General features: G+C 49.1%; 1 protein-coding gene across 1 annotated transcript in view; it reads right to left on the bottom strand.

The window, feature by feature from the left end:
- Positions 1–25,831, bottom strand: part of LOC139228386 (dysferlin-like) — a 254,499-nt gene that overhangs the window by 84,163 nt on the left and 144,505 nt on the right. Inside the window, exons 4-6 of the mRNA XM_070859520.1 lie at positions 24,911–25,016; positions 13,452–13,572; positions 8,549–8,742 (exon numbers count right to left, since the gene is read on the bottom strand). Coding sequence (XP_070715621.1) covers positions 8,549–8,742; positions 13,452–13,572; positions 24,911–25,016 — 421 coding nt within the window. The remainder of the gene's footprint in view (positions 1–8,548; positions 8,743–13,451; positions 13,573–24,910; positions 25,017–25,831) is intronic.

The raw sequence follows: 25,831 nt of genomic DNA, 5'->3' as shown, positions 1-25,831 counted from the left end.
GTGACTTGGACAGGTTAGGTGAGTGGGCAAATGCATGGCAGATGCAGTATAATGTGGATAAATGTGAGGTTATCCACTTTGGGGGCAAAATCACGAAGGCAGAATATTATCTGAATGGCGGCAGATTAGGAAAAGAGGAGGTGCAACAAGACCTGAGTGTCATGGTTCATCAGTCACTGAAAGTGGGCATGCAGGTACAGCAGGCGGTGAAGAGGGCAAATGGTATGTTGGCCTTCATAGCTAGGGGCTTTGAGTATAGGAGCAGGGAGGTCTTACTGTAGTTGTACAGGGTCTTAGTGAGGTCTCACCTGGAAGTGTTCAGTTTTGGTCTCCTAATCCGAGGAAGGATGTTCTTGCTATTGAGGGATTGCAGCGAAGGTTCACCAGACTAATTCTAGGGATGGCTGGACTGTCATATGAGGAGAGACTGGATCAACTGGGCCTTTATTCACTGGAGTTTAGAAGGATGAGAGGAGATCTCATAGAAACGTATAAGATTCTGACAGGACTGGACAGGTTAGATGCTGGAAGAATGTTTCCGATGTTGGGGAAGTCCAGAACCAGGGGACATAGTCTTAGAATAAGGGGTAGGCCATTTAAGACTGAGATGAGGAGAAACTTCTTCACTCAGAGAGTTGTTAACTTGTGGAATTCCCTGCCGCAAAGAGTTGTTGATGCCAGTTCATTGGATATATTCAAGAGGGAGTTAGATATGGCCCTTATGGCTAAGGGGATCAAGGGCTATGGAGGGAAAGCAGGAAAGGGGTACTGAGGGAATGATCAGCCATGATCTTATTGAATGGCGATGCAGGCTCGAAGGGCCAAATGGCCTACTCCTGCACCTATTTTCTATGTTTCTATGTTTCTATGATACCCGTGATGGGAAGAATCATGAACTGTGAGGAGATGAATAAAGTCCAGAAGGCCACAAAACAAGTGGACAGAATGATGAGAGATGCAGTTTGATGTAACAGGTGTGAGGAACATCCCCACCGACACCTGGGAGTCCCTGGCCAAAGACCGCCCTAAGTGGAGGAAGTGCATCCGGGAGGGCGCTGAGCACCTCGAGTCTCGGCGCCGAGAGCATGCAGAAATCAAGTGCAGACAGCGGAAGGAGTGTGCGGCAAACCAGACTCCCCACCCACCCTTTCCTTCAACCACTGTCTGTCCCACCTGTGACAGAGACTGTAATTCCTGTATTGGACTGTTCCGTCACCTGAGAACTCACTTTTAGAGTGGAAGCAAGTCTTCGATTTCGAAGGACTGCCTATGATGATGATGATTTGCAAATGGTGAATGGGAGTGGAATCTACAAGGGGAATCACTAGGGCAGCAGCTGAACAAACGGCTTTGGGGCTCTCTGACACCGGTCACCAGTAGCAGACTAGTAGCTGCGAAATGCAATCAGAATGACTACTGGATACTGGGTTGCATGCTCGAATATGTATTTATTCATTCATGGGATGTGGGCGTCGCTGGCAAGGCCAGCATTTATTGCCCATCCCATGGTGCCATTGAGAAGGTGATGGTGAGCGTTTTGTGATGAAGGCGCTCCCATTGCGCCGTTAGGTCGGGAGTTCCAGGATTTTGAACAAGTGATGATGTAGGACTTAAAATTAAAGTGAGTATTGCTAAAGACTTTTCGAATGGTGAGAGATTGTGAAATGTTGGTGTTCAGAGGGCCCTTGGGTGTCCTTGTACGTGAATCACTGAAAGTTAACATGCAGGTAGAGCAAGCAGTTAGGAAAGCAAATGGTGTGTTGGCCTTTATTAAAAAAGGAAGGGGATATAATAGTAAAGTCATATTGCAATTTTACAAGGCCCTGGTGAGACCACACCTGGAGTATTGTGTACAGTTTTGGTCTCCTTATCCAAGGAAGGACATAATTGCCATAGAGGGAGTGCAACGAAGGTTCACCAGACTGATCCCTGGGATGGAGGGATTGTCCTTTAGGGAAGATATTGAACAGACTCAGACAATATTCTCCAGAGTTTCGAAGAATGAGAGGTGATCTCTGAAACATACAAAATTCTTACAGGGCAGATGCAGGGTGGATGTTTCCCCGGGCTGGGGAGTCTATAACCAGGGGTCATGGTCTCAGAATAAGGGGTCGGCCATTTAGGGCTGAGATGAGGAGAAACTTCTTCACTCAGAATCTTTAGAATTCTCTACCCCATAGGGCTGTGGAGGCTCAGTCTTTGAGTATATTCAAGATAGAGATCGATAGATTTTTGGATACTAAGGGAATCAAGGGATATGGGGATAGTGCGGGAAGGTGGGACTGAGGTAAAAGATCAGCCATGATCTCATTGAATGGTGGAGCAGGCTCGAGGGGCCGAATGGCCTCCTGCTGCTCCTAATTCTTATGTTCTGATGTACAGATTGCTGGAGTAGGGTTCATCTAGAACATTGGGGTTAGGTTTCGATTTCCCAACTTAGCCTTGGATAAAGTCTAGCGATGGGAGACCAATATGGTATCTGGGCTGAAGGGTCTGAGTTATGGTAAAGGGACGGTGGGGGGAGGATGTAGAATTTCCACTTTTGGTGCAGTTGCGCTAGTATTGGGGAAATTGAGAAGGGTTTCCGCTCAAACTCATTTGCATACCGAACTTCCACGAACCAGTGCAATTGGGCAGCGTTTTAGAATGTAATTTAAAAAAAAATTTAACTTGAGAAAATATTGCTCGTGTGTCGAGTCCACAAATCTGTGAATCATCATCCTAGGCAGTTCCTCGAATGAGGATGACTTGCTTCCACACAAAAAGGGATGAGGTCACAGGTGTTTAAATGAAGGACCCGATATTCCAGTCCTGAACTGCATCTTGAAGCGTGGATTTTTTTAACATGGGGTGGCCGTTGCACACCAGCCACCACACGGGCTTGACAGAGCTAGGTCTTGGTCCAGGGGCAAGGGTTGACCAAGACGACTGGAGACCAGCTCTGCTGCACGAACTAGTGCGCACAAATATCGCAGTGTGGGCTGAGTAATCTGGCTTTAAATAACTGAAATTATCTTTTAAAATTTGGCAAGTAGTCAGTTTCTCAGTAAATTCAAAAAATAATTATATTCACAAGCTTTTAAAATGTGCCAATTCATGTCCTTGTGCATAACAAATACCACAGGTACTGTTTGGACCTGCCTTGAAAGCCATTGTTGCAGGCTCTGCATTAAAAAATCTGCCTATAGCGCCTTTTACGACCTCAGGAAGTCCCAAAGCACTTCACAGCCAAGGATTACTTTTGAAACGCAGTCATTGTTCCAATGTAGGAAAATGTAGATAGAGATCTATACTAATGACTTGGATGAAGGGACCGAGTGTAATGTATCCAAATTTGCTGCTAATACAAAGATGGGTGGGAAACCAAATTGTGAGGAGGACACAAATCATTTGCAAAGGGGAAATATACAGGCTAAGTGAGTGGGCAAAAATTTGGCAGGTAAAGTATAATGTGGGAAAATGTATGGTTATTATCCACTTTGGCAGAAAAAATAGAAAAGCAAATTATAATTTAAATGGAGAAAAACTGCAAAGTGCTGCAGTACAGAGGGACCTGGGGGTCCTTGTGCATGAAACACTAAAAGTGAGTATGCAGGTACAGCAAGTGATCAGGAAGGCAAATGGAACATTGGCCTTTATTGCAAGGGGGATAGAGTATAAAAGCAGAGAAGTCCTGCTACAACTGCACAGGGTATTGGTGAGGCCACACCTGGAGTACTGCGTACAGTTTTGGTCTCCGTATTTGAAGAAGGATATACTTGCATTGGAGGCTGTTCAGAGAAGGTTCACTAGGTTGATTCTGGAGATGAGGGGGTTGACTTATGAGGATAGGTTGAGTAGGTTGGGCCGATACACATTGGAGTTCAGAACAATAAGAAGTGATCTTATTGAAACATATAAGATAATGAGAGGGCTCGACAAGGTGGATGCAGAGAAGATATTTGCATTCATAGGGGAAACTAAAACTAGGGACATAGTCTCAGAATAAGGGGCCGCCCATTTAAAACTAAGATGAGGAGAAATTTCTTCTCTCAGAGGGTTGTAAATCTATGGAATTCTCTGCCCCAGAGAGTTGTGGGGGCTGGGTCATTGAATATATTTAAGGCGGAGATAGACAGATTTTTGAGCGATAAGGGAGTAAAGGGTTATGGGGAGTGGGCAGGGAAGTGGAGCTGAGTCCATGATCAGATCAGCCATGATCTTATTGAATGGTGGAGCAGGCTCGAGGGGCCGTATGGCCGACTCATGTTCCTATTTCTTATGTTCTTAAGAGCTGTCATGTTTAACAAAATGGCTGAGCAGGTTTGACGGGTGGAATGAGCTTTTCACATCCCCGTGTTTCCATGGGTTGAATTGAGGGGGGAAAGTGTGTGAATTGGGTCACTTTTTATCCAACAGGTAACTACGAATCCCAAGGCCAGTCTCACTCATTTCCTCCTTCCTGCAGTGTCCACGCCAGATAACTTCCTGCTATTGTTCTGGCTGCTGGCCGACTGACGTATAAAAATCAATTCTGCTCAGGCCTTGAATTGATCAACATTATAGGACTTGACGTTTGTTATAGGAACGAACGTATGAATTAGGAGCAGAATTTAGCCATTGGGCCCCTCAAGCCTGCTTCGCCTTTCAATGAGATCATGGCTGATCTTCTACCTAAACTCCACTTTCCTGCACTGTTCCCATATCCCTCAATTCCCTTAACATCCAAAAATCAATCGCTCTCTGTCTTAAATATACTCAACGACTGAGCCTCCACAGCCCTCTCAGGTAGAGAATTCCGAAGGTTCACCACCCTCTGGGTGAAGAAGTTTCTCCTCATCTCAGTCCTAAATGGCCGACCCCTTATTCTGAGACTGTGGCCCCTGGTTCTAGACTCCCCAGCCAGATGAAACATCCTCTCTGCATCTACCCTGTCAATCCCTGTAAGAATTTTGTATGTTTCAATGAGATCACATCTCATTCTTCTAAACACAAGAGAATATAGTCCCAGTCTACTCAATCTCTCCTCACAGGACAATCCCCCCATCCCAGGAATCAGTCTGATGAAGCTTCCTTGCATTCCCTCTATGGCAAGTAAATCCTTCCTTAGGTAAGGTGACCAAAACTGTACACAATACTCCAGGTGCGGTCTCACCAGGACCCTATATAATTGCAGTAATCATTTAGCCGCTTTACTTTCCCATTAAAAGGGTTTCCAGTAACAAGACTATGGGGCCGAAATTGGTTAAGGCCGGTTTTGAGGCGGTGTTACCACCCGATTGCTGATTTTAGCGCCAGGTGTTAGGTACAGCCTCAAAATGAACAAATTAAGATTTTACGCCCAAAGATGAGAGAGCAGCGCTAACAAGTTGCATTGCACAAACGTCCTTGGGCAGGAGCTCAGGAGGCCGACCGAATTTTCCCACGGCAGACTGCTGCCATGCTCACTGGAAAACGGGAAGAAAGAAAAAAAAACTCAAACTTCTCCGCCTGAACACACACAATTCCCCACTGTTACAACTAATGAAAAAATGAAGAAATAAATAAAGAAAAAAAAACGTCACTTGCTCTCTGGCCAATTCTGCCCGAGTTCCTTTCTTTAACCACCAGTTTTTCCAGGCTGTTAGAAACGTGTGCCGGGAAGGCCAACGTTCAAACTAAATATCACCATAGAAACAGAGAAAATAGGTGCAGGAGTAGGCCATTCGGCCCTTCGAGCCTGCTCTACCATTCAATAAGATCATGGCTGATTATTCACCTCAGTACCCCTTTCCTGCTTTCACTCCATACCCCTTGATCCCTTTAGCCGTAAGGGCCACATCTAACTCCCTCTTGAATATATCCAACGAACTGGCATCAACAACTCTCTGCGGCAGGTTATTCCACAGGTTAACAACTCTCTGAGTGAAGAGATTTCTCCTCATCCTAGTCTTAAATGGCTTACCCCTTATCCTTAGACTGTGTCCCCTGGTTCTGGACTTCCCCAACATCGGGAACATTCTTCCAGCATCTAACCTGTCCAGTCCCGTCAGAATTTTATATGTTTCTATGAGATCCCCTCTTATACTTCGAAACTCCAGTGAATACAGGCCCAGTCGATCCAGTCTCTCCTCATATGTCAGTCCTGCCATCCCGGGAATCAGTCTGGTGAACCTTCACTGCACTCCCTCAAAAGCAAGAACGTCCTTCCTCAGATTAGGAGACCAAAACTGAACACAATATTCCAGGTGAGGCCTCACCAAGGCCCTGTACAACTGCAGTAAGACCTCCCTGCTCTTATACTCAAATCCCCTCGCTATGAAGGCCAACATACCATTTGCCTTCTTCACCACCTGCTGTATCTGCATGCCAACTTTCAATGACTGATGTACCATAATACGCAGGTCTCGTTGCACCTCTCCTTTTCCTAATCTGCCCCATTCAGATAATATTCTGCCTTCGTGTTTTTGCCACCAAAGTAGATAACCTCCCACTTATCCACATTATACTGCATCTGCCATGCATTTGCTCACTCACCTAACCTGTCCAAGTCACCCTGCAGCCTCTTAGCGTCCTCCTCACAGCTCACACCACCACCCCAGCTTAGTGTCATCTGCAAACTTGGAGATATTACATTCAATTCCTTCATCTTAATCATTAATGTATATTGTAAATAGCTGGGGTCACAGCACTGAGCCCTGCGACACCCCACTAGTCACTTGCCATTGAAAAGGACCTGTTTATCCCGACTCTCTGCTTCCTGTCTGCCAACCAGTTCTCTATCCACGTCAGTACATTACCCCCAATATCATGTGCTTTAATTTTGCACTCCAATTGCTTGTGTGGGACCTTGTCAAAAGCCTTTTGAAAGTCCAACTACTCCACATCCACTGGTTCTCCCTTGTCCACTCTACTAGTTACATCCTCAAAAAATTCCAGAAGATTTGTCAAGCATGATTTCCCTTTCATAAATCCATGCTGACTTGGACCGATCCTGTCACTGCTTTCCAAAAGCGCTGCTATTTCATCCTTAATAATTGATTCCAACATTTTCCCTGCTACTGATGTCAGGCTAACCGGTCTATAATTACCCGTTTTCTCGCTCCCTCCTTTTTTAATAAGTGGTGTTACATTAGCTACCCTCCAGTCCATAGGAACTGATCCAGAGTCGATAGACTGTTGGAAAATGATCACCAATGCATCCACTATTTCTAGGGCCACTTCCTTAAGTACTCTGGGATTCAGACTATCAGGCCCTGGGGATTTATCAGGCTTCAATCCCATCAATTTTCCTCACACAATTTCCCGCCTAATAAGAATTTCCTTCAGTTCCTCTATAGAGGCGACAAGGGGGCATTGCACGCTGGATGACATCACCACACAGGTGGCATTAGCCAGTACAGCGTTACCTCTTGGTGTCTCTGCCAAAGAGCCGACTGAATTTCTGCGCAGGCGTGGATGCCACTTAACGCCGACGGTAGGCCTTTGCTGACCGTTAGCCGCCTCCTGCCCGCGGTAATGGATGGCAGTATAATCTGAATTTCGATTCCTGTCTCTTTAAAAACGATCCTGATGGCAAGACTCAACGGAAAAAGAAAATCAAGCAGGGAATAATAGTGAGAGTCGCCATCAATTCTTTAGCACTATTTCCCAGGATTGATTTCACTCCTGCCCTCTTTAATAGGAGCAGGAGTAGGCCATACGGTCCCTCGAGTCTGCTCCGCCATTTAATACGATCATGGCTGATCCGATCATGGACTCAGCTCCACTTCCCTGCCCGCTCCCCATAACACCTTATTTCCTTATCGGTTAAGAAACTGTCTATCTCTGTCTTAAATGTATTCAATGCCCCAGCTTCCACAGCTCCCTGAGGCAGTGAATTCCACAGATTTACAACCCTCTGAGAGAAGAAATTTCTCCTCATCTCAGTTTTAAATAGGCGGCCCCTTATTCTAAGATCATGTCCTCTAGTTCTACTCTTCCCCATCAGTGGAAACATCCTCTCTGCATCCACCTTGTCAAACCCCCTCATAATCTTATACATTTCAATAAGATCACCTCTCATTCTTCTGAATTCCAATGATTAGAGGCCCAACCTCCTCATAAATCAACCCCCTCATCTTCGGAATCAACCTAGTGAACCTTCTCTGAACTGCCTCCAAAGCAAGTATATCCTTTCTTAAATGTGGAAACCAAAACTGCTCGCAGTATTCCAGGTGTGGCCTCACCAATACCTTATATAACTGTAGCAAGACTTCCCTGCTTTTATACTCCTTCCCCTTTGCAATAAAGGTCAAGATACCATTGGCCTTCCTGATCACTTGCTGTACCTGCATACTATCCTTTTGTGTTTCATGCACAAGTACCCCCAGGTCCCGCTGTACTGCAGCACTTTCTCCATTTAAATAATAACTTGCTCCTTGATTTTTTTTCTGCCAAAGTGCATAACCTCACACTTTCCAACATTATACTCCATCTGCCAAATTTCTGCCCACTCACTTAGCCTGCCTATGTCCTTTTGCAGGTTTTCTGTGTCCTCCTCACACATAGGGTCTTAGTCCCACACGCCCAAACCTATGGAGTAACTTGCCTGGAAGTCCTGCGGCTTGTTGGGAAGCAGGTTTCTGCTCGGTCGTTTCCTTTTCTTGATCCCGTGGACCACGTTGGTTGGTGATTTCTTCGGCATAGCGGGAAGCTCAGTCCCCGGCGTCCCCGGCGAGGGTTCGGCCTCATCGCCCGTGCCCAGAGGGTCTTCCGTGTCCTCCTCTCCCTCGCCGCCGGTGTCTGCAGGTAAAAAAATATCACGAACATAAGCCGGGAAGGCGCTGTTGATGTTCTATTGTTGCATTGGTCGGCGTACCAAGGGCACAAAGGTGAGAGGTTACAGGCGACCGAGGGGTGGTCAGAGTCCCATGGTGTACGAGGTGAGAGAACGCTGGCGATCTCAGGTTGGTGAGATGATTAAAGTACAAGGGGGTCGGAATTCGGTTTCTAACGCCACCCGTTAACGGCAGAGAGGGGGCGGGCAACGGGCGGCCAAATCCTTACCGTCGGTAGGAGAGCGGGTTTCTCGGCCCGCGGTAAATTGAGTTGGCCGGTGGGGGTGGTGCCATAGCCTACCGCTGCGCGCTCTGCCGCCACCCTCGCGGTGACGTCATCGAGCGTGCAGCGCCCCCTTGCCGCCGCCGCTGTGGTATCCGGTGAGTGTGGCGTCTTTACCGGCAGGCGTCTGTACGGCCTGGGAAAGGTGTCGGGACATCGAGGGTCCCGGAGCGGGGGCGCCCAGGGATCAAGGTCAGTCGTTATGTTTATTTTTTTTAGCATTTGTGTATTGATGGCACCAGCGGGGAAGTGTGAGGTGAGGGAAACTTTTGGAAACTTGTTTTTTCTTCATTTTTCTCATCTAGCACGTGGGCAGCCCACCAAGGGGAAATTCGGTCGGCCTCCTGAGCTCCCGTCCCATTGATGAGTGTGCGATGAGTGTGCTATTAAAAAGACGGCTGAGGGGTGATGGAGGTCTTTAAGATTATGAAAGGGTTTGATCGGGTCGACGTAGAGAAGATGTTTCCTCTTGGGGAGGAGTATTATTATAAAATAGTCACAAATAAATCCAAAAGGGAATTCAGAAGAAACTTCTTTACCCAGAGAGCGGTGAGAATGTGGAACTCGCTGCCACAGGGAGTGGTTGAGGTAAGTTGTATCGCTGCATTGCTGCATTAACATTAGTGCACCAACGTTAGCGTCCTCGACCAGGCCAACATCCCCAGCGTCGAAACACTGACCACACTCGACCAGCTCCGCTGGGCGGGCCACATTGTCCGCATGCCAGACACGAGACTCCCAAAGCAAGCACTCTACTCGGAACTCCTTCACGGCAAACGAACCAAAGATGGGCAGAGGAAACGTTACAAGGACACCCTCAAAGCCTCCCTGATAAAGTGCAACATCCTCACCGACACCTGGGAGTCCCTGGCCAAAGACCGCCCTAAGTGGAGGAAGTGCATCTGGGAGGGCGCTGAGCACCTTGAGTCTTGTCGAAGAGAGCATGCAGAAAACAAGCGCAGGCAGCGGAAGGAGCGTGCGGCAAACCAGACTCCCCACCCACCCTTTCCTTCAACCACTGTCTGTCCCACCTGTGACAGGGACTGTGGTTCTTGTATTGGACTGTTCAGCCATGAACTCATTGAATGGCGGTGCAGGCTCGAAGGGCTTTGAGGGTGTCCTTGTAACATTTCCTCTCCTGCACCTATTTTCTATGTTTCTATGGACTGTTCAGCCACCTAAGGACTCATTTTAAGAGTGGAAGCAAGTCTTCCTCAATTCCGAGGGACTGCCTATGATGATGATGATAGATACACTTATAGGGAGGCTGGATAAACACATGAGGGAGAAAGGAATAGAAGGATATGTTGATGGGGTGAGATGAAGATGGGGGTAGGAGGAGGCGCGTGTGGAGGATAAACACCGGTACGGAGCTGTTGGGCCTGCTTCGATGTAAACTCTTCGTAATGCTTCCCTTTGCATTTCACGCTCCCGGAGGGTGGAGAAGGGTTAAGAAAGGCAAGCTGAACCCTGTGGGACTGGCTGTCATCCCAATGGAATGCAGGAGAAGGACCTTCCAGAATGTTCTCGAGCGTGCAGTCGGTGGAAAGACTGAGCTGTCTCGGAAATAAACAATGTTTGAAAGGATCAGGAGGTCAAGGTCTGTTACACTTCATTAACTTCATCACTTCAGGCCGGATGGAGAGCAATTGCTCCGAACCGTTGCAAATGGAAAGTGGGCGGTGAGGGGTGGGGGATGGGGTAGCTGGGGGGGAGGGCGGACGGGAGTGAGAGTTACAATAGAGTGGGTTAGTTATAGAGTGGGTTAGTTACACGCTCGGAACGACAAACACCCCCGCCGGCCGCAATCTGAACCCACGGGGTGTGTCAGCCATGACTCTGTGGGTAGCACACTCGCCTCTGAGTCAGAAGGTTGTGGGTTCAAGTCCCACTCCAGCGACTTGAGCACATAAATCTAGGCTGTGACTACGAGCGAGGAAGGTATGGGGACCCAGGAGGTAGTGATGGAGGAGCCTCAGCCCTTGCTCTTGTCCACTATTCGATGAAGAGCAGGGGAGTTCTCCCCGGTGTCCTGGCTAATACTTATCCCTCAATCAACATCACTAAAAGAAATGATCTGGTCATTGCCACATTGCTGTTGCAAGTGAAAAAAAAACAACAGAAACATTCCCATTTATAGCTCACGCAACTTGCCTGCCGCGTTTCCTACATTACAACAGTGGCTTCACTTCAAAGGCTGCAAAGCGCTTTGGGACGTCCAGTGGTTGTGAAAGGCGCTAATTAAATGCAAGTCTTTCGAATCAAGGTAAGATCAGGGTGTCCTCCCGATGTCCCACTCGGCACTCTTCCCTCAAACAACACCACCACAAACACATTCATTGCTCATTCGCCTCTGCTGCTTCTGTGGGATCTTGCTGTTTGTCATGTGGCTGTTACGTTTCACTATATAAGGTTGGTGACTACATCAGTAGTTAAGGGCTGATTTGATCGAGGTTTTCGAGATATTAAGGGGAGGGGATGGGGTAGATAGAGAGAAACTATTCCCACTGGCTGGGGAGTCCAGGACTAGGGGGGCACAGTATAAAAATTAGAGCCAGACCTTTCAGGAGTGAAATTAGGAAACACTTCTACACACACAGGGTGATAGAAGTTTGGAACTCTCTTCCACAAACGGAAATTAATGCGAGATCAATTGTTAATTTTAAATAAGAGATTGATGCATTTTTGTTGACCAAACGAAACAAGGGATATGGGGCAAAGGTGGGTATATGGAGGTAGATCACAGATCAACCATGATCTCATTGAATGGCAGAACAGGCTCGAGAGGCTGAATGGCCTCCTCCTGTTCCTGTGTAACAAGCTAGAGGGGCTGAATGGCCTCCTCCTGTTCCTGTGTAACAGGCTCGAGGGGCTGAATGGCCTCCTCCTGTTCTTGTGTAACAGGCTCGAGGGACTGAATGGCCTCCTCCTGTTCCTGTGTAACAGGCTAGAGGGGCTGAATGGCCTCCTCCTGTTCCTGTGTAACAGGCTCGAGGGGCTGAATAGCCTCCTCCTGTTTCTGTGTAACAGGCTCGAGGGGCTGAATGGCCTCCTCCTGTTCCTGTGTAACAGGCTAGAGGGGCTGAATGGCCTCCTCCTGTTCCTGTGTAACAGGCTCGAGGGGCTGAATAGCCTCCTCCTGTTCCTGTGTAACAGGCTCGTGGGGCTGAATGGCCTCCTCCTGTTCCTGTGTAACAGGCTCGAGGGGCTGAATGGCCTCCTCCTGTTCCTGTGTAACAGGCTCGTGGGGCTGAATGGCCTCCTCCTGTTCCTGTGTAACAGGCTCGAGGGGCTGAATGGCCTCCTCCTGTTCCTGTGTAACAGGCTCGAGGGGCTGAATGGCCTCCTCCTGTTCCTGTGTAACAGGCTCGAGGGACTGAATGGCCTCCTCCTGTTCCAGTGTAACAGGCTCGAGGGACTGAATGGCCTCCTCCTGTTCCTGTGTAACAGGCTCGAGGGACTGAATGGCCTCCTCCTGTTCCTGTGTAACAGGCTCGAGGGGCTGAATGGCCTCCTCCTGTTCCAGTGTAACAGGCTCGAGGGGCTGAATGGCCTCCTCCTGTTCCTGTGTAACAGGCTCGAGGGACTGAATGGCCTCCTCCTGTTCCTGTGTAACAGGCTCGAGGGACTGAATGGCCTCCTCCTGTTCCTGTGTAACAGGCTCGAGGGACTGAATGGCCTCCTCCTGTTCCTACATTCCTATATATGAAAACCTTGGTGTTATATAAGCGCAAATCTTTCTTTCAGACTCACTGACCATGGAATCATCTCATGCAAAGACTGGCACCTCCAATAATGCAGCTCTCCCTCTGTGGGTTAGAAGCACAGGGGTCGTGATTCCACTCGGCGGACATAATCTTAGAATAAGGGGCCGCCCATTTAAAACTGAGATGAGGAGGAATTTCTTCTCTCAGAGGGTTGTAAATCTGTGGAATTCTCTGCCCCAGAGAACTGTGGAGGCTGGGTCATTGAATATATTTAAGGTGGAGATAGACAGATTTTTGAGAGATAAGGGAATAAAAGGTTATGGGGAGCGGGCAGGGAAGTGGAGCTGAGTCCCTGATCAGATCAGCCATGATCTTATTAAATGGTGGAGCAGGCTCGAGGGGCCAAATGGCCGACTCCTGCTCCTATTTCTTGTGTTCTTATGTCCTTATAATCTGAGATCGAGGCTTTTGGACTTTAGTGTCCGATCTCCACCGATTTCCGATTGTCCGGGCCAAATTTCCCGACCTTCCCACACCGCCCTCCATCACTCACTCCCACCCACCCTCTACCCCCACCACTCATCAGCCCCACCGCCTCCGCCACTCCCATCCTCCACCCTCAACCCTCCAACCTCCACCCCCATCACCCTCCACCCCTACCGCCCGATCACGACACCACCTTACCGGTGAGGGCATCAGCATCCGAGGACACCGCTGTCGTCGTCACCTCAGGCTGAGCGGGCGGTGGGAATAGGGGTGCTGCCCCTGGAGGGGGGATGTACGAGACCTGGAGAACTATGGCGGCCTGCAAAAAGAACAAAGGGAAAAGAAAAGCACAATTACTCAGAGCTAGCCAAGATGGTGGACTTGGGTTGGATTATGTCACCCACAACGTATTAGCCTGAGAGCAGTGCCCCTTTACGGCAAAGCCTGATTGCTGTTAAGTAAGCACATGTTTGGGTCATTCAGAGTGCAATTGCTGTTTGGTCAGGGAACTTTGCAAATTGCAAAGTGCACATCAATTTCAGTTGCAGATCTTAAGCGTTCAGCATCAGGTAACTGACCAAACGTAATGATGTAATGTATAGCGCCCTCTAGCTCGGAGGTTTAGGGAGCTGTATTTGAGAGAGAGGGTCTCTGAAGGAACACCTTCTTAAGCTCCACAAGGCGGCCTGAAATCTCCTAAATAAATAGAGTTGTTGAACTAAGAGTGTTCAAGAGACAATAAAATAGATGGTGTCGGAAGCAGAGACTTCCGATCTTTCATCGAGCGCATCTACGACCGAAATATTGGAACTGTAAGATTTTTTCGAGCCGATCGAAATCGCCGTTAAGTAGTGCAGTGCAGAGCGCGCTTCCTACACATCGCGCGTGGATCCGTGAAGGGTAATAAATAGTCATAAGCTTGTAAAATAATCTAGAGGCATTAGTAAAGTAAACTTAAAGTGGCATAGGTTATTGTAGAGACTCGATTGAAAAAGTATTTCTACAAATACATGGCCACGATATTTTACTATTAGACTTGTTCTAGTCCTCTGGGTATTTGAACTGTATACATGTATGTGACATACTAAAAGTCCTAAACTGTAGCGAGCTATCATGACCACCACGGTACCAACTCCCGCACACATTCCTTTCCCACCTCCATTGCAGGTGACCGGCGATTGGAAAGCCAACTGGAAAAAATTCAAACAGCTGTGGGACAGCTATGAAATTATCACGAATTTTGTGGAAAAACCAGATAGAGTTGGGGTTGCAACGTTTCTCACTGCCATTGGCAGCGATGCCCCAGATATCCACAATAATCTTCCCGACAAATCAGAGGAAGACCAGCAGGAAATTGAGATTATTTTGAAGCTCTGGGGAGAGCACTGTAAAGGTAAAACCAATATCATCTCTGAACGGTACCAGTTTAACAGCTGAGTACAAGGGGACGAGCGCTTTGACAGATATGTGATTTCAGCAATTTGAGGGATGATTTCATCAGAGACCGCATAGTCTGCGGAATATCTGATAACACTCTGCGTAAGAGGCTGTTGCAAGAATCAAGGCTAACACTCGATAAATGTGAGATGCTCTGTAAAACTATTGAGGCCACAGTTGCGCAAATGAAATCCATGAAGCTCACTAAAACAGACTCCAGGGACCTTGAACTTAATGAATCAGCGACACCAGCTGTAATGCCACCCAGACGGATGCAATAGCTAAAAGAGGAACTCAATAGTTTGGAAAATCGACAAATCATCACGAAAGTGGTTGAACTGACGGATTGGGTGTCAAGTTTAGTGATGGTACAAAAACCAAATGGAAAGATACGAGTATGTATCAACCCTCAACATCTGAACAATGCCTTGAAACGTGGACACTATCCTCTTCCTGTGATCGATGACATCTTGCCACAGATGTCAAATGTAAAGGTCTTCACTAAAGCAGACTGCAAGGAGGGTTTCTTGCAAAGTGAACTAGACACAGAGTCCTCCTACCTCACAACCTTCCAGGCTCCATGGGGACGATAGTGATAATAATAGAATGCCATTTGGCATCAGTCCTGCCCCGGAAATCTTCCAGCAGAAGCTAGACCAGAACCCCAAGGGTCTGGATGGAGTCTACAAGATTGCAGAATGATGTCTTGGTCACTGGACGCAGCGAGACACGTAAAAAGGCCAATCACGATCGTGATGCAAACTTACACAAATTCATGCCGAGGTGCAGAGAGCGAAACATCAAACAAAACTTCAATAAGTTCAAATACAAGAGCTCCCAAGTGTAATACATGGGACACATACTGTCGAGTGATGGACTCAAAGACGACCCAAGCAAAGTGGTCACAATCAACGAAATGCAGACACCACAGGCTGTCGCAGGTGTACAACGATTTGTCGGCATGACAAAGTACCTCACAAAATTCTGGAATGCACGGCCTGAAAGGGTGGTGGAGGCAGATTCAATCGTTGCTTTCAAAAGGGAGTTAGATAAGTACCTGAAGGAAAAGAAATTGCAGGGCTATGGGGAAAGGGCAGGGCAGTGGGACTAGCTGAGGGACTCTTGCAGAGAGCCGGCACGGGCTCAACTGGCTGAATGGCCTCCTTCTGTGCTGTAAACATTCTATGATGCTATATGGGCTGGATTGTTGGCTGTCTAACGCCTCAGTTAGAGGCCAGAGGCGGCATTAATTGGAGCGTTGGAACTTAGTGAGCGGACGCGCAGCTTTTAGCGCCCCGACCGAATATTCGTTAGAGGCTCACCGGGGGCGCAAACCATTAGCGCCTGGCTGCTGACGATCGCTCCGATCCTGACGTATTCCTGGTGCAACGCCCACACTTGCGCCCCCGGTCGGTAAATTCGGTGCCCGCCTCATTGAGCGCCCGCCAATAACACCGTCTGGAAACACAGTGGGTCCGGGCTTGCAGAATCGTTAACTGGCGGCTACTTAAAGGGAGGAGGAAGCGTTTCCCTCGGAGATCACAGTCAGCGCAATGTTTACACACAGCACGGTGCGTGAGCCTACCAGTTTGCAGCAGCAGACAGGCATAACAGTGTGGGTGGAAAACAAGTGATTTTGAAAACTTCCGTGGGTGCAATACTACGCCGCGCCTTTAAGACTCGGCTTTTCCCATGATCTGATTCAGAGTTCCGTGCCTGCGCATTGGGTCCACGAAATGTACCGACCAAACCTTCTTTATCGCTCCCTCCCGTCCCCTCCACCAGCTCTGGTGTACAACGGAGGCGTTATCGCTCCTGTCAGCTCTTCCACCGATTCTGACCAATTTCTGGGCGGGAGGCGCAAACTTTTTCGAGGCGCTAAAATTACCGCTCCGCCTGGATTAACGCCGCAAGCAAGGCGCGGCCGAATTTCCCCCCTTGGAGTTCGAGGGGCTGACTGGCCTAATGCTGTTCCTGTGTCAAAGCCTCCTTCAAATTCCTCTTACCTGAATCCTATTCTATCGCTTTCTCAGTTTCCGAGCGCCCCCCTCCGCCACCGACCTTCGGAGAAAATCCCTCGGATGTTCGACCACTCAAGGGTCGCTCAGTAAACACGACTTGCAATCACTCTGTCCTGCTGACGTTGGGTTGGGTTGCAGTCCAGCCGACCCAGAGACCTAACATAACCAGCAGACCTTAGCCCCTCCAGCCAGTTGCTGCACTGAACTAATCAGCGACCGTTTGGCCCTGCTCCATCCTCCAACCTCCTCCAGGAATTCGCCTGAAGAATGGAGTCTGAACCATTGAATTCTGAACAGCTGCAGCCTCCAGCTTTCTCCATCAGCTGTTCCCTCGGGAACAATACCTTCATTATGTTAAGAAACCAATCTCTGATCTGTGTGTGAAAGACAGCTAAAGCAGAGATATATTTACACAGAGATTACACGGACTGTGGTCGTTGTACAATATGCCAGACATTGTGTTCCCTCTAAACGGACCCATACACTCCTGAGACAGGTGCACTACTCGCTAGCATGGAGGGAGCTTACTCTGTATCTAACCCGTGCTGTACCTGCCCTGGGAGTGTTTGATGGGACAGTGTAGAGGGAGCTTTACTCTGTATCTAACCCGTGCTGTACCTGCCCTGGGAGTGTTTGATGGGACAGTGTAGAGGGAGCTTTACTCTGTATCTAACCCCCTGTACCTGCCCTGGGAGTGTTTGATGGGACAGTGTAGAGGGAGCTTTACTCTGTATCTAACCCCTGCTGTACCTGCCCTGGGTGTGTTTGATGGGACAGTGTAGAGGGAGCTTTACTCTGTATCTAACCCGTGCTGTACCTGCCCTGGGAGTGTTTGATGGGACAGTGTAGAGGGAGCTTTACTCTGTGTCTAACCCGTGCTGTACCTGCCCTGGGAGTGTTTGATGGGACAGTGTAGAGGGAGCTTTACTCTGTGTCTAACCCCATGCTGTACCTGTCCTGGGAGTGTTTGATGGGACAGTGTAGAGGGAGCTTTACTCTGTATCTAACCCCATGCTGTACCTGCCCTGGGAGTGTTTGATGGGACAGTGTAGAGGGAGCTTTACTCTGTATCTAACCCGTGCTACACCTGCCCTGGGAGTGTTTGATGGGACAGTGTAGAGGGAGCTTTACTCTGTATCTAACCCCGTGCTGTACCTGCCCTGGGAGTGTTTCATGGGACAGTGTAGAGGGAGCTTTACTCTGTATCTAACCCGTGCTGTACCTGCCCTGGGAGTGTTTGATGGGACAGTGTAGAGGGAGCTTTACTCTGTATCTAACCCGTGCTGTACCTGCCCTGGGAGTGTTTGATGGGACAGTGTAGAGGGAGCTTTACTCTGTATCTAACCCCATGCTGTACCTGTCCTGGGAGTGTTTGATGGGACAGTGTAGAGGGAGCTTTACTCTGTATCTAACCCCATGCTGTACCTGCCCTGGGAGTGTTTGATGGGACAGTGTAGAGGGAGCTTTACTCTGTATCTAACCCGTGCTACACCTGCCCTGGGAGTGTTTGATGGGACAGTGTAGAGGGAGCTTTACTCTGTATCTAACCCCGTGCTGTACCTGCCCTGGGAGTATTTGATGGGGCAGTGTAGAGGGAACTTTACTCTGTATCTAACCTCTGCTGTACCTGCCCTGGGAGTGTTTGATGGGACAGTGTAGAGGGAGCTTTACTCTGTATCTAACCCCCTGTACCTGCCCTGGGAGTGTTTGATGGGACAGTGTAGAGGGAGCTTTACTCTGTATCTAACATGTGCTGTACCTGCCCTGGGAGTGTTTGATGGGACAGTGTAGCGGGAACTTTACTCTGAAGAGCTCTTTACAATATACATTAATGATTTAGATGAAGGAATTGTGTATAATATCTCCAGGTTTGCAGATGACACTAAACTGGTTGGCGGTGTGAGCTGTGAGGAGGACGTTAAGAGGCTGCAGGGTGACTTGGACAGGTTAGGTGAGTGGGAAAATACATGGCAGATGCAGTATAATGTGGATTATTGTAAGGTTATCCACTTTGGGGCAAAAACACGAAGGCAGAATATTATCTGAATGGCGGCAGATTAGGAAAAGAGGAGGCGCAACGAGACCTGGATGTCATGGTTCATAAGTCATAGAACGTTGACATGCAGGTACAGCAGGCTGTGAAGAAGGCAAATGGTATGTTGGCCTTCATAGCTAGGGGATTTGAGTATAGGAGCAGGGAGGTCTTACTGCAGTTGTACAGGGCCTTGGTGAGGCCTCACCTGAAATATGTGTTCAGTTTTGGTCTCCTAATCTGAGGAAGGACATTCTTGCTATTGAGGGAGTGCAGCGAAGGTTCACCAGACTGATTCCAGGGATGGCTGGACTGTCATATGAGGAGAGACTGGATCAACTGGGCCTTTATACACTGGAGTTTAGAAGGATGAAAGGGGATCTCATAGAAACGTACAAGATTCTGACGGGACTGGACAGGTTAGATGCAGGAAGAATGTTTCCGATGTTGGGAAAGTCCAGAACCAGGGGACACAGTCTTAGGATAAGGGGTCGGTCATTTAGGACTGAGATGAGGAGAAACTTCTTCACTCAGAGAGTTGTTAACCTGTGGAATTCCCTGCCGCAGAGAGTTGATGGTGCCAGTTCATTGGATATATTCAAGAGGGAGTTACATATGGCTCTTACGGCTAAAGGGATCAGGGTATGGTGAGAAAGCAGGAAAGGATCTTATTGAATGGTGATGCAGGCTTGAAGAGCCGAATGGCCTACTCCTGCATCTATTTTCTATGTTTCTATGTTTCTATGTATCTAACCCCATGCTATCTAGCCCGTGCTGTACCTGCTCTGGGAGTGTTTGATGTGACAGTGTAGGGGGAGCTTTACTCTCAATCTAACCCCATGCTGTACCTGCCCTGGGAGTGTTTGATGGGACAGTGTAGAGGGAGCTTTACTCTGTATCTAACCCGTGCTGTACCTGCCCTGGGAGTGTTTGATGGGATTGTGTAGAGGGAGCTTTACTCTGTATCTAACCTGTGTTGTATCTGCCCTGGGAGTGTTTGATGGGACAGTGTAGAGGGAGCTTTACTCTGTTTCCAACCCGTTCTGTACCTGACCTGGGAGTGTTTGATGGGACAATGTAGAGAGAGCTTTACTTTGTATCTAACTCATGCAATACCTGCCCTGGGGGTGTTTGATGGGACAGTGTCGAGGGAGCTTTACTCTGTATCTAACCCCGTGCTGTACCTGCCCTGGCAGTGCTTGATGGGACAGCATAGTGGGAGTTTTACTCTGTCATATAACACACAGTGAGTGTGCGGCTTCCAGAATACTCCAAGATCAGTTCAAGCTGTGATTTTGACTTTTTTGTTTCAGTGCATGAATAGTAAGTGGTTTCTAGATGTGTGAATCCCAGATGTAAACAGCTGGAGATTGCGGTGCCTTGGAATGCAACAAATGGAAGTCTCCATTGATCGAGAGATGTCCTGGAGGACGTGGGATTAGAAAGCGAGCCAAGCAGTGGCTGGCTGCTTGCGGGCAACTGCTGAGCTCCAGGTGCTGGAAGGGAAGACCGGAGCGGGCGATGTCGGTGGTGCTATCCCAGCATGCATTTCCACACTGAAAGCCCTCTATTGAAGTGGAGCTGAGCCCATAAACGGATCAGCCATGATCTTATTAAATGGTGGAGCAGGCTCGAGGGGCCGTATGGCCTACTCCTGCTCCTTTTGCTGATGTTCTTATATTCTCATGTGGCTCCGAGTTCAATTCTCCTCATCTCTCCACTGGTTCTTTTGCCAGTTATGTTAAATCCGTGACCTCTGGTTACTGACCCTCTGCCAGTCGAAACAGTTTCTCGTTATTTACTCTATCAAACCCCGCCATCATTTTGAACACCTCCATCAAATCTGCCCTTAATTTAGAGGGTTTGACATGGTAGCACTTACTGACTAAAAAGGCCTTGGAACGAGTGCAGAGGAGATTTAACAGAATGGCAGCAGGGATGAAAGACATAGAAAATAGGTGCAGGAGTAGGCCGTTCAGCCCTTCGAGCCTGCACCACCATTCAATATGATCATTCCTTCAGTACCCTTTCCTGCTTTCTCTCCATACCCCTTGATCCCTTTAGCCATAAGGGCCACATCTAACTCCCTTTTGAATATATCTAATGAACTGGCCTCAACAACTTTCTGTGGTAGAGAATTCCACAGGTTCACCACTCTCTGGGTGAAGAAGTTTCTCCTCATCTCGGTCCTAAATGGCTTACCCCTTATCCTTAGACTGTGACCCCCTGGTTCTGGACTTCCCCAACATCGGGAACATTCTTCCTGCATCTAACCTGTCTAAACCCGTCAGAATGGCTCGTTGTGGAATTTTCGAGGATGTCTGCCTTTCGCTCAATTACCCTCAAGCGTTTTTCCAACGGTGACCATATCCACCCTGCTCCCCCCCCCGCCCCCCCCACATCCACCCCCCTGCTGCCGAAGCCTCCCTAAGTGCATCATCAGAGCACGCGCTGCTGATGTCCCGCCCCGGATAGCGACATTCAGCTGAGAAAGTCTTCCGGCCGTCAATCGGTGACCCCGACAGCTTATTTTTTATTTGTCGGCCAACTGCCAGGTCAGGCCCGTCAATTATGCCCCCTGGGTTCGGCCAGGCCTCTGGTCCAGCCGAAACCCTCCCAGTGGACCGAACCTACATAAAGGCAGAGCTCGCTGCGGCCCGTCCCATTTAATTGAAGGGGAGAGATGTGGTGACACGCCAGCGCGATGATGTCACCAGCCCGGCGCTGATGACTGACAGCGGCCGACACTCCGGCCCGCCCCCACTTCCACCCCGCAAACAAAAAGGGGGGGGAAGAGCTGAACTTTGCCGGCTGCTCATTGCGATGTCCAAAACACGAGAACAGGACGTGTGTCCCGTTTCTGGCGAAGGGCAATTTCTGCCCCGATTGTTCTCCCCGCATGACTGAAGTCCCTCATCCCTTGGTACCATAATGCTCAACCTCTCCGCATCCTCTCCAAAGCCTCTGTACAATCAGTAATCTTGTTCCTCGACCAGAGGACGGGCGTGCGTTTTAATTGCTCCTCCCGAGATACTTCCTTCCTCGCGCATTAAAACCCGCCAGTGACTTCTCTCAGAGGCTAGTGCTCATTTCTGCTGGGTTAGCTTTGGTCAGACAGCCTGCCCTTGATCAGTGATCTCCCATCTCAAATTATCCGGCTGTCACCCTGCTCTGACTCACCCACACACAGCCGCAGGCTCTGGGTTTATACTGATGCTGACTCACTCAGATCGCTCGAATTCCACGGCCACAAATGGAGCCCAGCTGGGAGAATCAGTGAGAGCCACTGGAGCCCTCCCCTCCCCTGCATAACCCCCTCTCCCTCTGCCGCTCCCTCCCCTCCCCCTCCGCCTCCCACGCACCCTCCTCCTCCCTATCCGCCTCTCCCTCCCCCACCCCTTTCCCCTCCGCAGCTCCCTCCCCCTCCGGCTACCTCTGCCCCACTGCCTCCCCCTCCTCTGCTCCCTCCGTCTCACCTTCCCCTCTCCCGCTCTCTCCGCTTCCCCCCCACCTCCCCCTCCCCCTTCCCCAACCCTCTCAGCACAAGCCAGACCAGTTAACGGCTGCAATGACCCATTAATCAGCTCCAAAGTTATAATCAAACACTACGTCAACCTCAGTTTAAATTACAGCCGGGATTTAAAATGAACCAGAAAATGCTGTCAGTATGGGTGGAAAATGTTAACCCACAACTCTCCGTGATCTCTGATTGAATGAAAGATTTGATAGCTTTAAAGCAGTTGGTGGAAGGATTGGAGGGGAGGTGAGGAAAATGATTTTGAGCCAGAGGGTGGTGGGGGTCTGGAACTCACTACCTGAAAGGGTGGTAGAGACAGGAACCCTCACCACATGTAAACAGTACTTGGATGTGCACTTGAAGTGCCGTAACCTGCAGGGCTACGGACCTAGAGCTGGAAAGTGGGATTAGGCCGGATAGCTCTTTGTCAGCCGGCGGGGACAAGATGGGCCGAATGGCCTCCTTCCGTGCTGTATATTTCTGTGATTCTATGATGCTGCACTGCTCCAATTCTGACTTCTTGCTCATGTCCAGTTTCCATTGCTCCCCTATTGGTGGCCGTGCCTTCAGCTGCCGAGGTCCGAAACATCTCTGCCTCCTTTTTTAAGACGCTTCTTAAAATCTACCTCCTTGAACAAGCGTTTGGTCACCTGTACAAATATCTCCTTTTGTGGCTCAGTGTCAAATTTTGTTTGATAATCATTCCTGTCAAGTACCTTAGAACATTGTACGACATTAAAGGTTCTATATAAATGCAAGCTGTTGTCAGATGTCATGGTCTCCGCCTGCCCTTTCTGTAACCATTGACTGAGGGAGCTGGATTAACATCAGTACAGATATAGTCAGTAACACAGGGTGCTGGAGGAGAGGGGTTACTGAGTGACAATGTGGGGGAGCTGGATTAACATCAGTACATTTACAGTCAGTAACACAGGGCGCTGGGAGAGAGGGGTTACTGAGTGACAGTGTGGGGGAGCTGGATTAACATCAGTAGAGATACAGTCAGTAACACAGGGTGCTGGGGGAGAGGGGTTACTGAGTGACAGTGTGGGGGAGCTGGATTAACATCAGTAGAGATACAGTCAGTAACACAGGGTGCTGGGGGAGAGGGGTTACTGAGTGACAGTGTGAGGGAGCTGGATTAACATCAGTACAGATACAGTCAGTAACACAGGGTGCTGGAGGAGAGGGGTTACTGAGTGACAGTGTGAGGGAGCTGGATTAACATCAGTACAGATACAGTCAGTAACACAGGGCGCTGGGAGAGAGGGGTTACTGAGCGACAGTGTGAGGGAGCTGGATTAACATCAGTAGACATACAGTCAGTAACACAGGGTGCTGGGGGAGAGGGGTTACTGAGTGACAGTGTGAGGGAGCTGGATTAACATCAGTAGTGATACAGTCAGTAACACAGGGTGCTGGGGAGAGGGGTTACTGAGTGACAGTGTGGGGGAGCTGGATTAACATCAGTAGAGTTACAATCAGTAACACAGGGTGCTGGGGGAGAGGGGTTACTGAGTGACAGTGTGAGGGAGCTGGATTAACATTAGTAGAGATACAGTCAGTGACATAGGGTGCTGGGGTAGAGGGGTTACTGAATGACAGTGTGAGGGAGCTGGATTAACATCAGTAGAGATACAGTCAGTCACATAGGGTGCTGTGGGAGAGGGGTTACTGAGTGACAGTGTGAGGGAGCTGGATTAACATCAGTAGAGTTACAATCAGTAACACAGGGTGCTGGGGGAGAGGGGTTACTGAGTGACAGTGTGAGGGAGCTGGATTAACATCAGTAGAGATACAGTCAGTAACACAGGGCGCTGGGGGGGAGGGGTTACTGAGTGTCAGTGTGAGGGAGCTGGATCAACATCAGTACAGATACAGTCAGTAACACAGGGTGCTGGGGGAGAGGGGTTACTGAGTGATAGTGTGAGGGAGCTGGATTAACATCAGTAGAGATACAGTCAGTCACATAGGGTGCTGGGGTAGAGGGGTTACTGAGTGACTGTGTGAGGGAGCTGGATTAACATCAGTAGAGATACAGGCAGTAACACAGGGCGCTGGGGGAGAGGGGTTACTGAGTGACAGTGTGAGGGAGCTGGATTAACATCAGTACAGATACAGTCAGTAACACAGGGCACTGGGCGAGAAGGGTTACTGAGTGACAGTGTGAGGGAGCTGGATTAACATCAGTACAGATACAGTCAGTAACACAGGGCGCTGGGAGAGGGGTTACTGAGTGACAGTGTGAGGGAGCTGGATTAACATCAGTAGAGATACAGTCAGTAACACAGGGTGCTGGGAGAGAGGGGTTACTGAGTGACAGTGTGAGGGAGCTGGATTAACATCAGTACAGATACAGTCAGTGACACAGGGCGCTGGGGGAGAGGGGTTACTGAGTGACAGTGTGAGGGAGCTGGATTAACATCAGTATAGATACAGTCAGTAACACAGGGTGCTGGGGGAGAGGGGTTACTGAGTGACAGTGTGAGGGAGCTGGATTAACATCAGTAGAGATACAGTCAGTAACACAGCGTGCTGGGAGAGGGGTTACTGAGTGACAGTGTGAGGGAGCTGGATTAACATCAGTAGAGATACAGTCAGTAACACAGGGTTCTGGGGGAGGTGATCTAAAATGCTTTTGCTCTCTTACCCCAGTGTTCTGTTTCTTTGTGTCCAGCAGAGCCAGATTATATTTGGCCACCAGGTTTGGGGAATTCAGCACATCTCTCAGGGAGGTCCGTACATCTCCCAGAAACCTGTGGAAAGAAAAACAGCACAGAATTAAATCTACAATTTGAGAACAGGGATTAGAATTCCCTCCCCGCACTGAATACTGGTTTTATATACCAAGCTCCCAGTTTCTGTGTCAGGAACAGAAAAGTTGGATAAACCCTTGCTTGGAACTGGGAATAGTGGTTGATAGAAGGAAAAAATGCACCTTTCACGACCACCAGATGTCCCAAAGCGCTTTACAGCCAATTAAGTACTTTTTGAAGTGTGGTCACTGTTGTAATGTAGGAAACACGGCAGCCACTTTGCACACATCAAGCTCCCACAAACAGCTAAATGATAATTATCAGATAATCTGTTTTAGAGATGTTTGGTGAAGGATAAATATTGGCCAAGGACACTGGGGGAAATTCTTTATCAGATAGTGCCATGCCATCTTTTACATCCACCAGAGATGGCAGACAGGTCTTTGGATTAACGTCTCATCGGAAGGACCGTACCTCCGACAGTGCGGCACTCCCTCAGTACTGCCCCTCCGACAGTGTGGCGCTCTCTCAGTACTGCCCCTCCGACAGTGCGGCGCTCCCTCAGTACTGCCCCTCCGACAGTGCGGCGCTCCCTCAGTACTGCCCCTCCGACAGTGCGGCGCTCCCTCAGTACTGCCCCTCCAACAGTGCGGCGCTCCCTCAGTACTGCCCCTTCGACAGTGCGGCGCTCCCTCAGTACTGCCCCTCCGACAGTGCGGCGCTCCCTCAGTACTGCCCCTCCGACAGTGTGGCGCTCCCTCAGTACTGCCCCTCCGACAGTGTGGCACTCCCTCAGTACTGCTCCTCTGACAGTG

Source organism: Pristiophorus japonicus, chromosome 2 (genome assembly GCF_044704955.1).
Source record: "Pristiophorus japonicus isolate sPriJap1 chromosome 2, sPriJap1.hap1, whole genome shotgun sequence".
NCBI classification, from domain to species: Eukaryota; Metazoa; Chordata; class Chondrichthyes; family Pristiophoridae; genus Pristiophorus; species Pristiophorus japonicus.
This window is presented reverse-complemented; position numbering and strand designations above follow the sequence as displayed.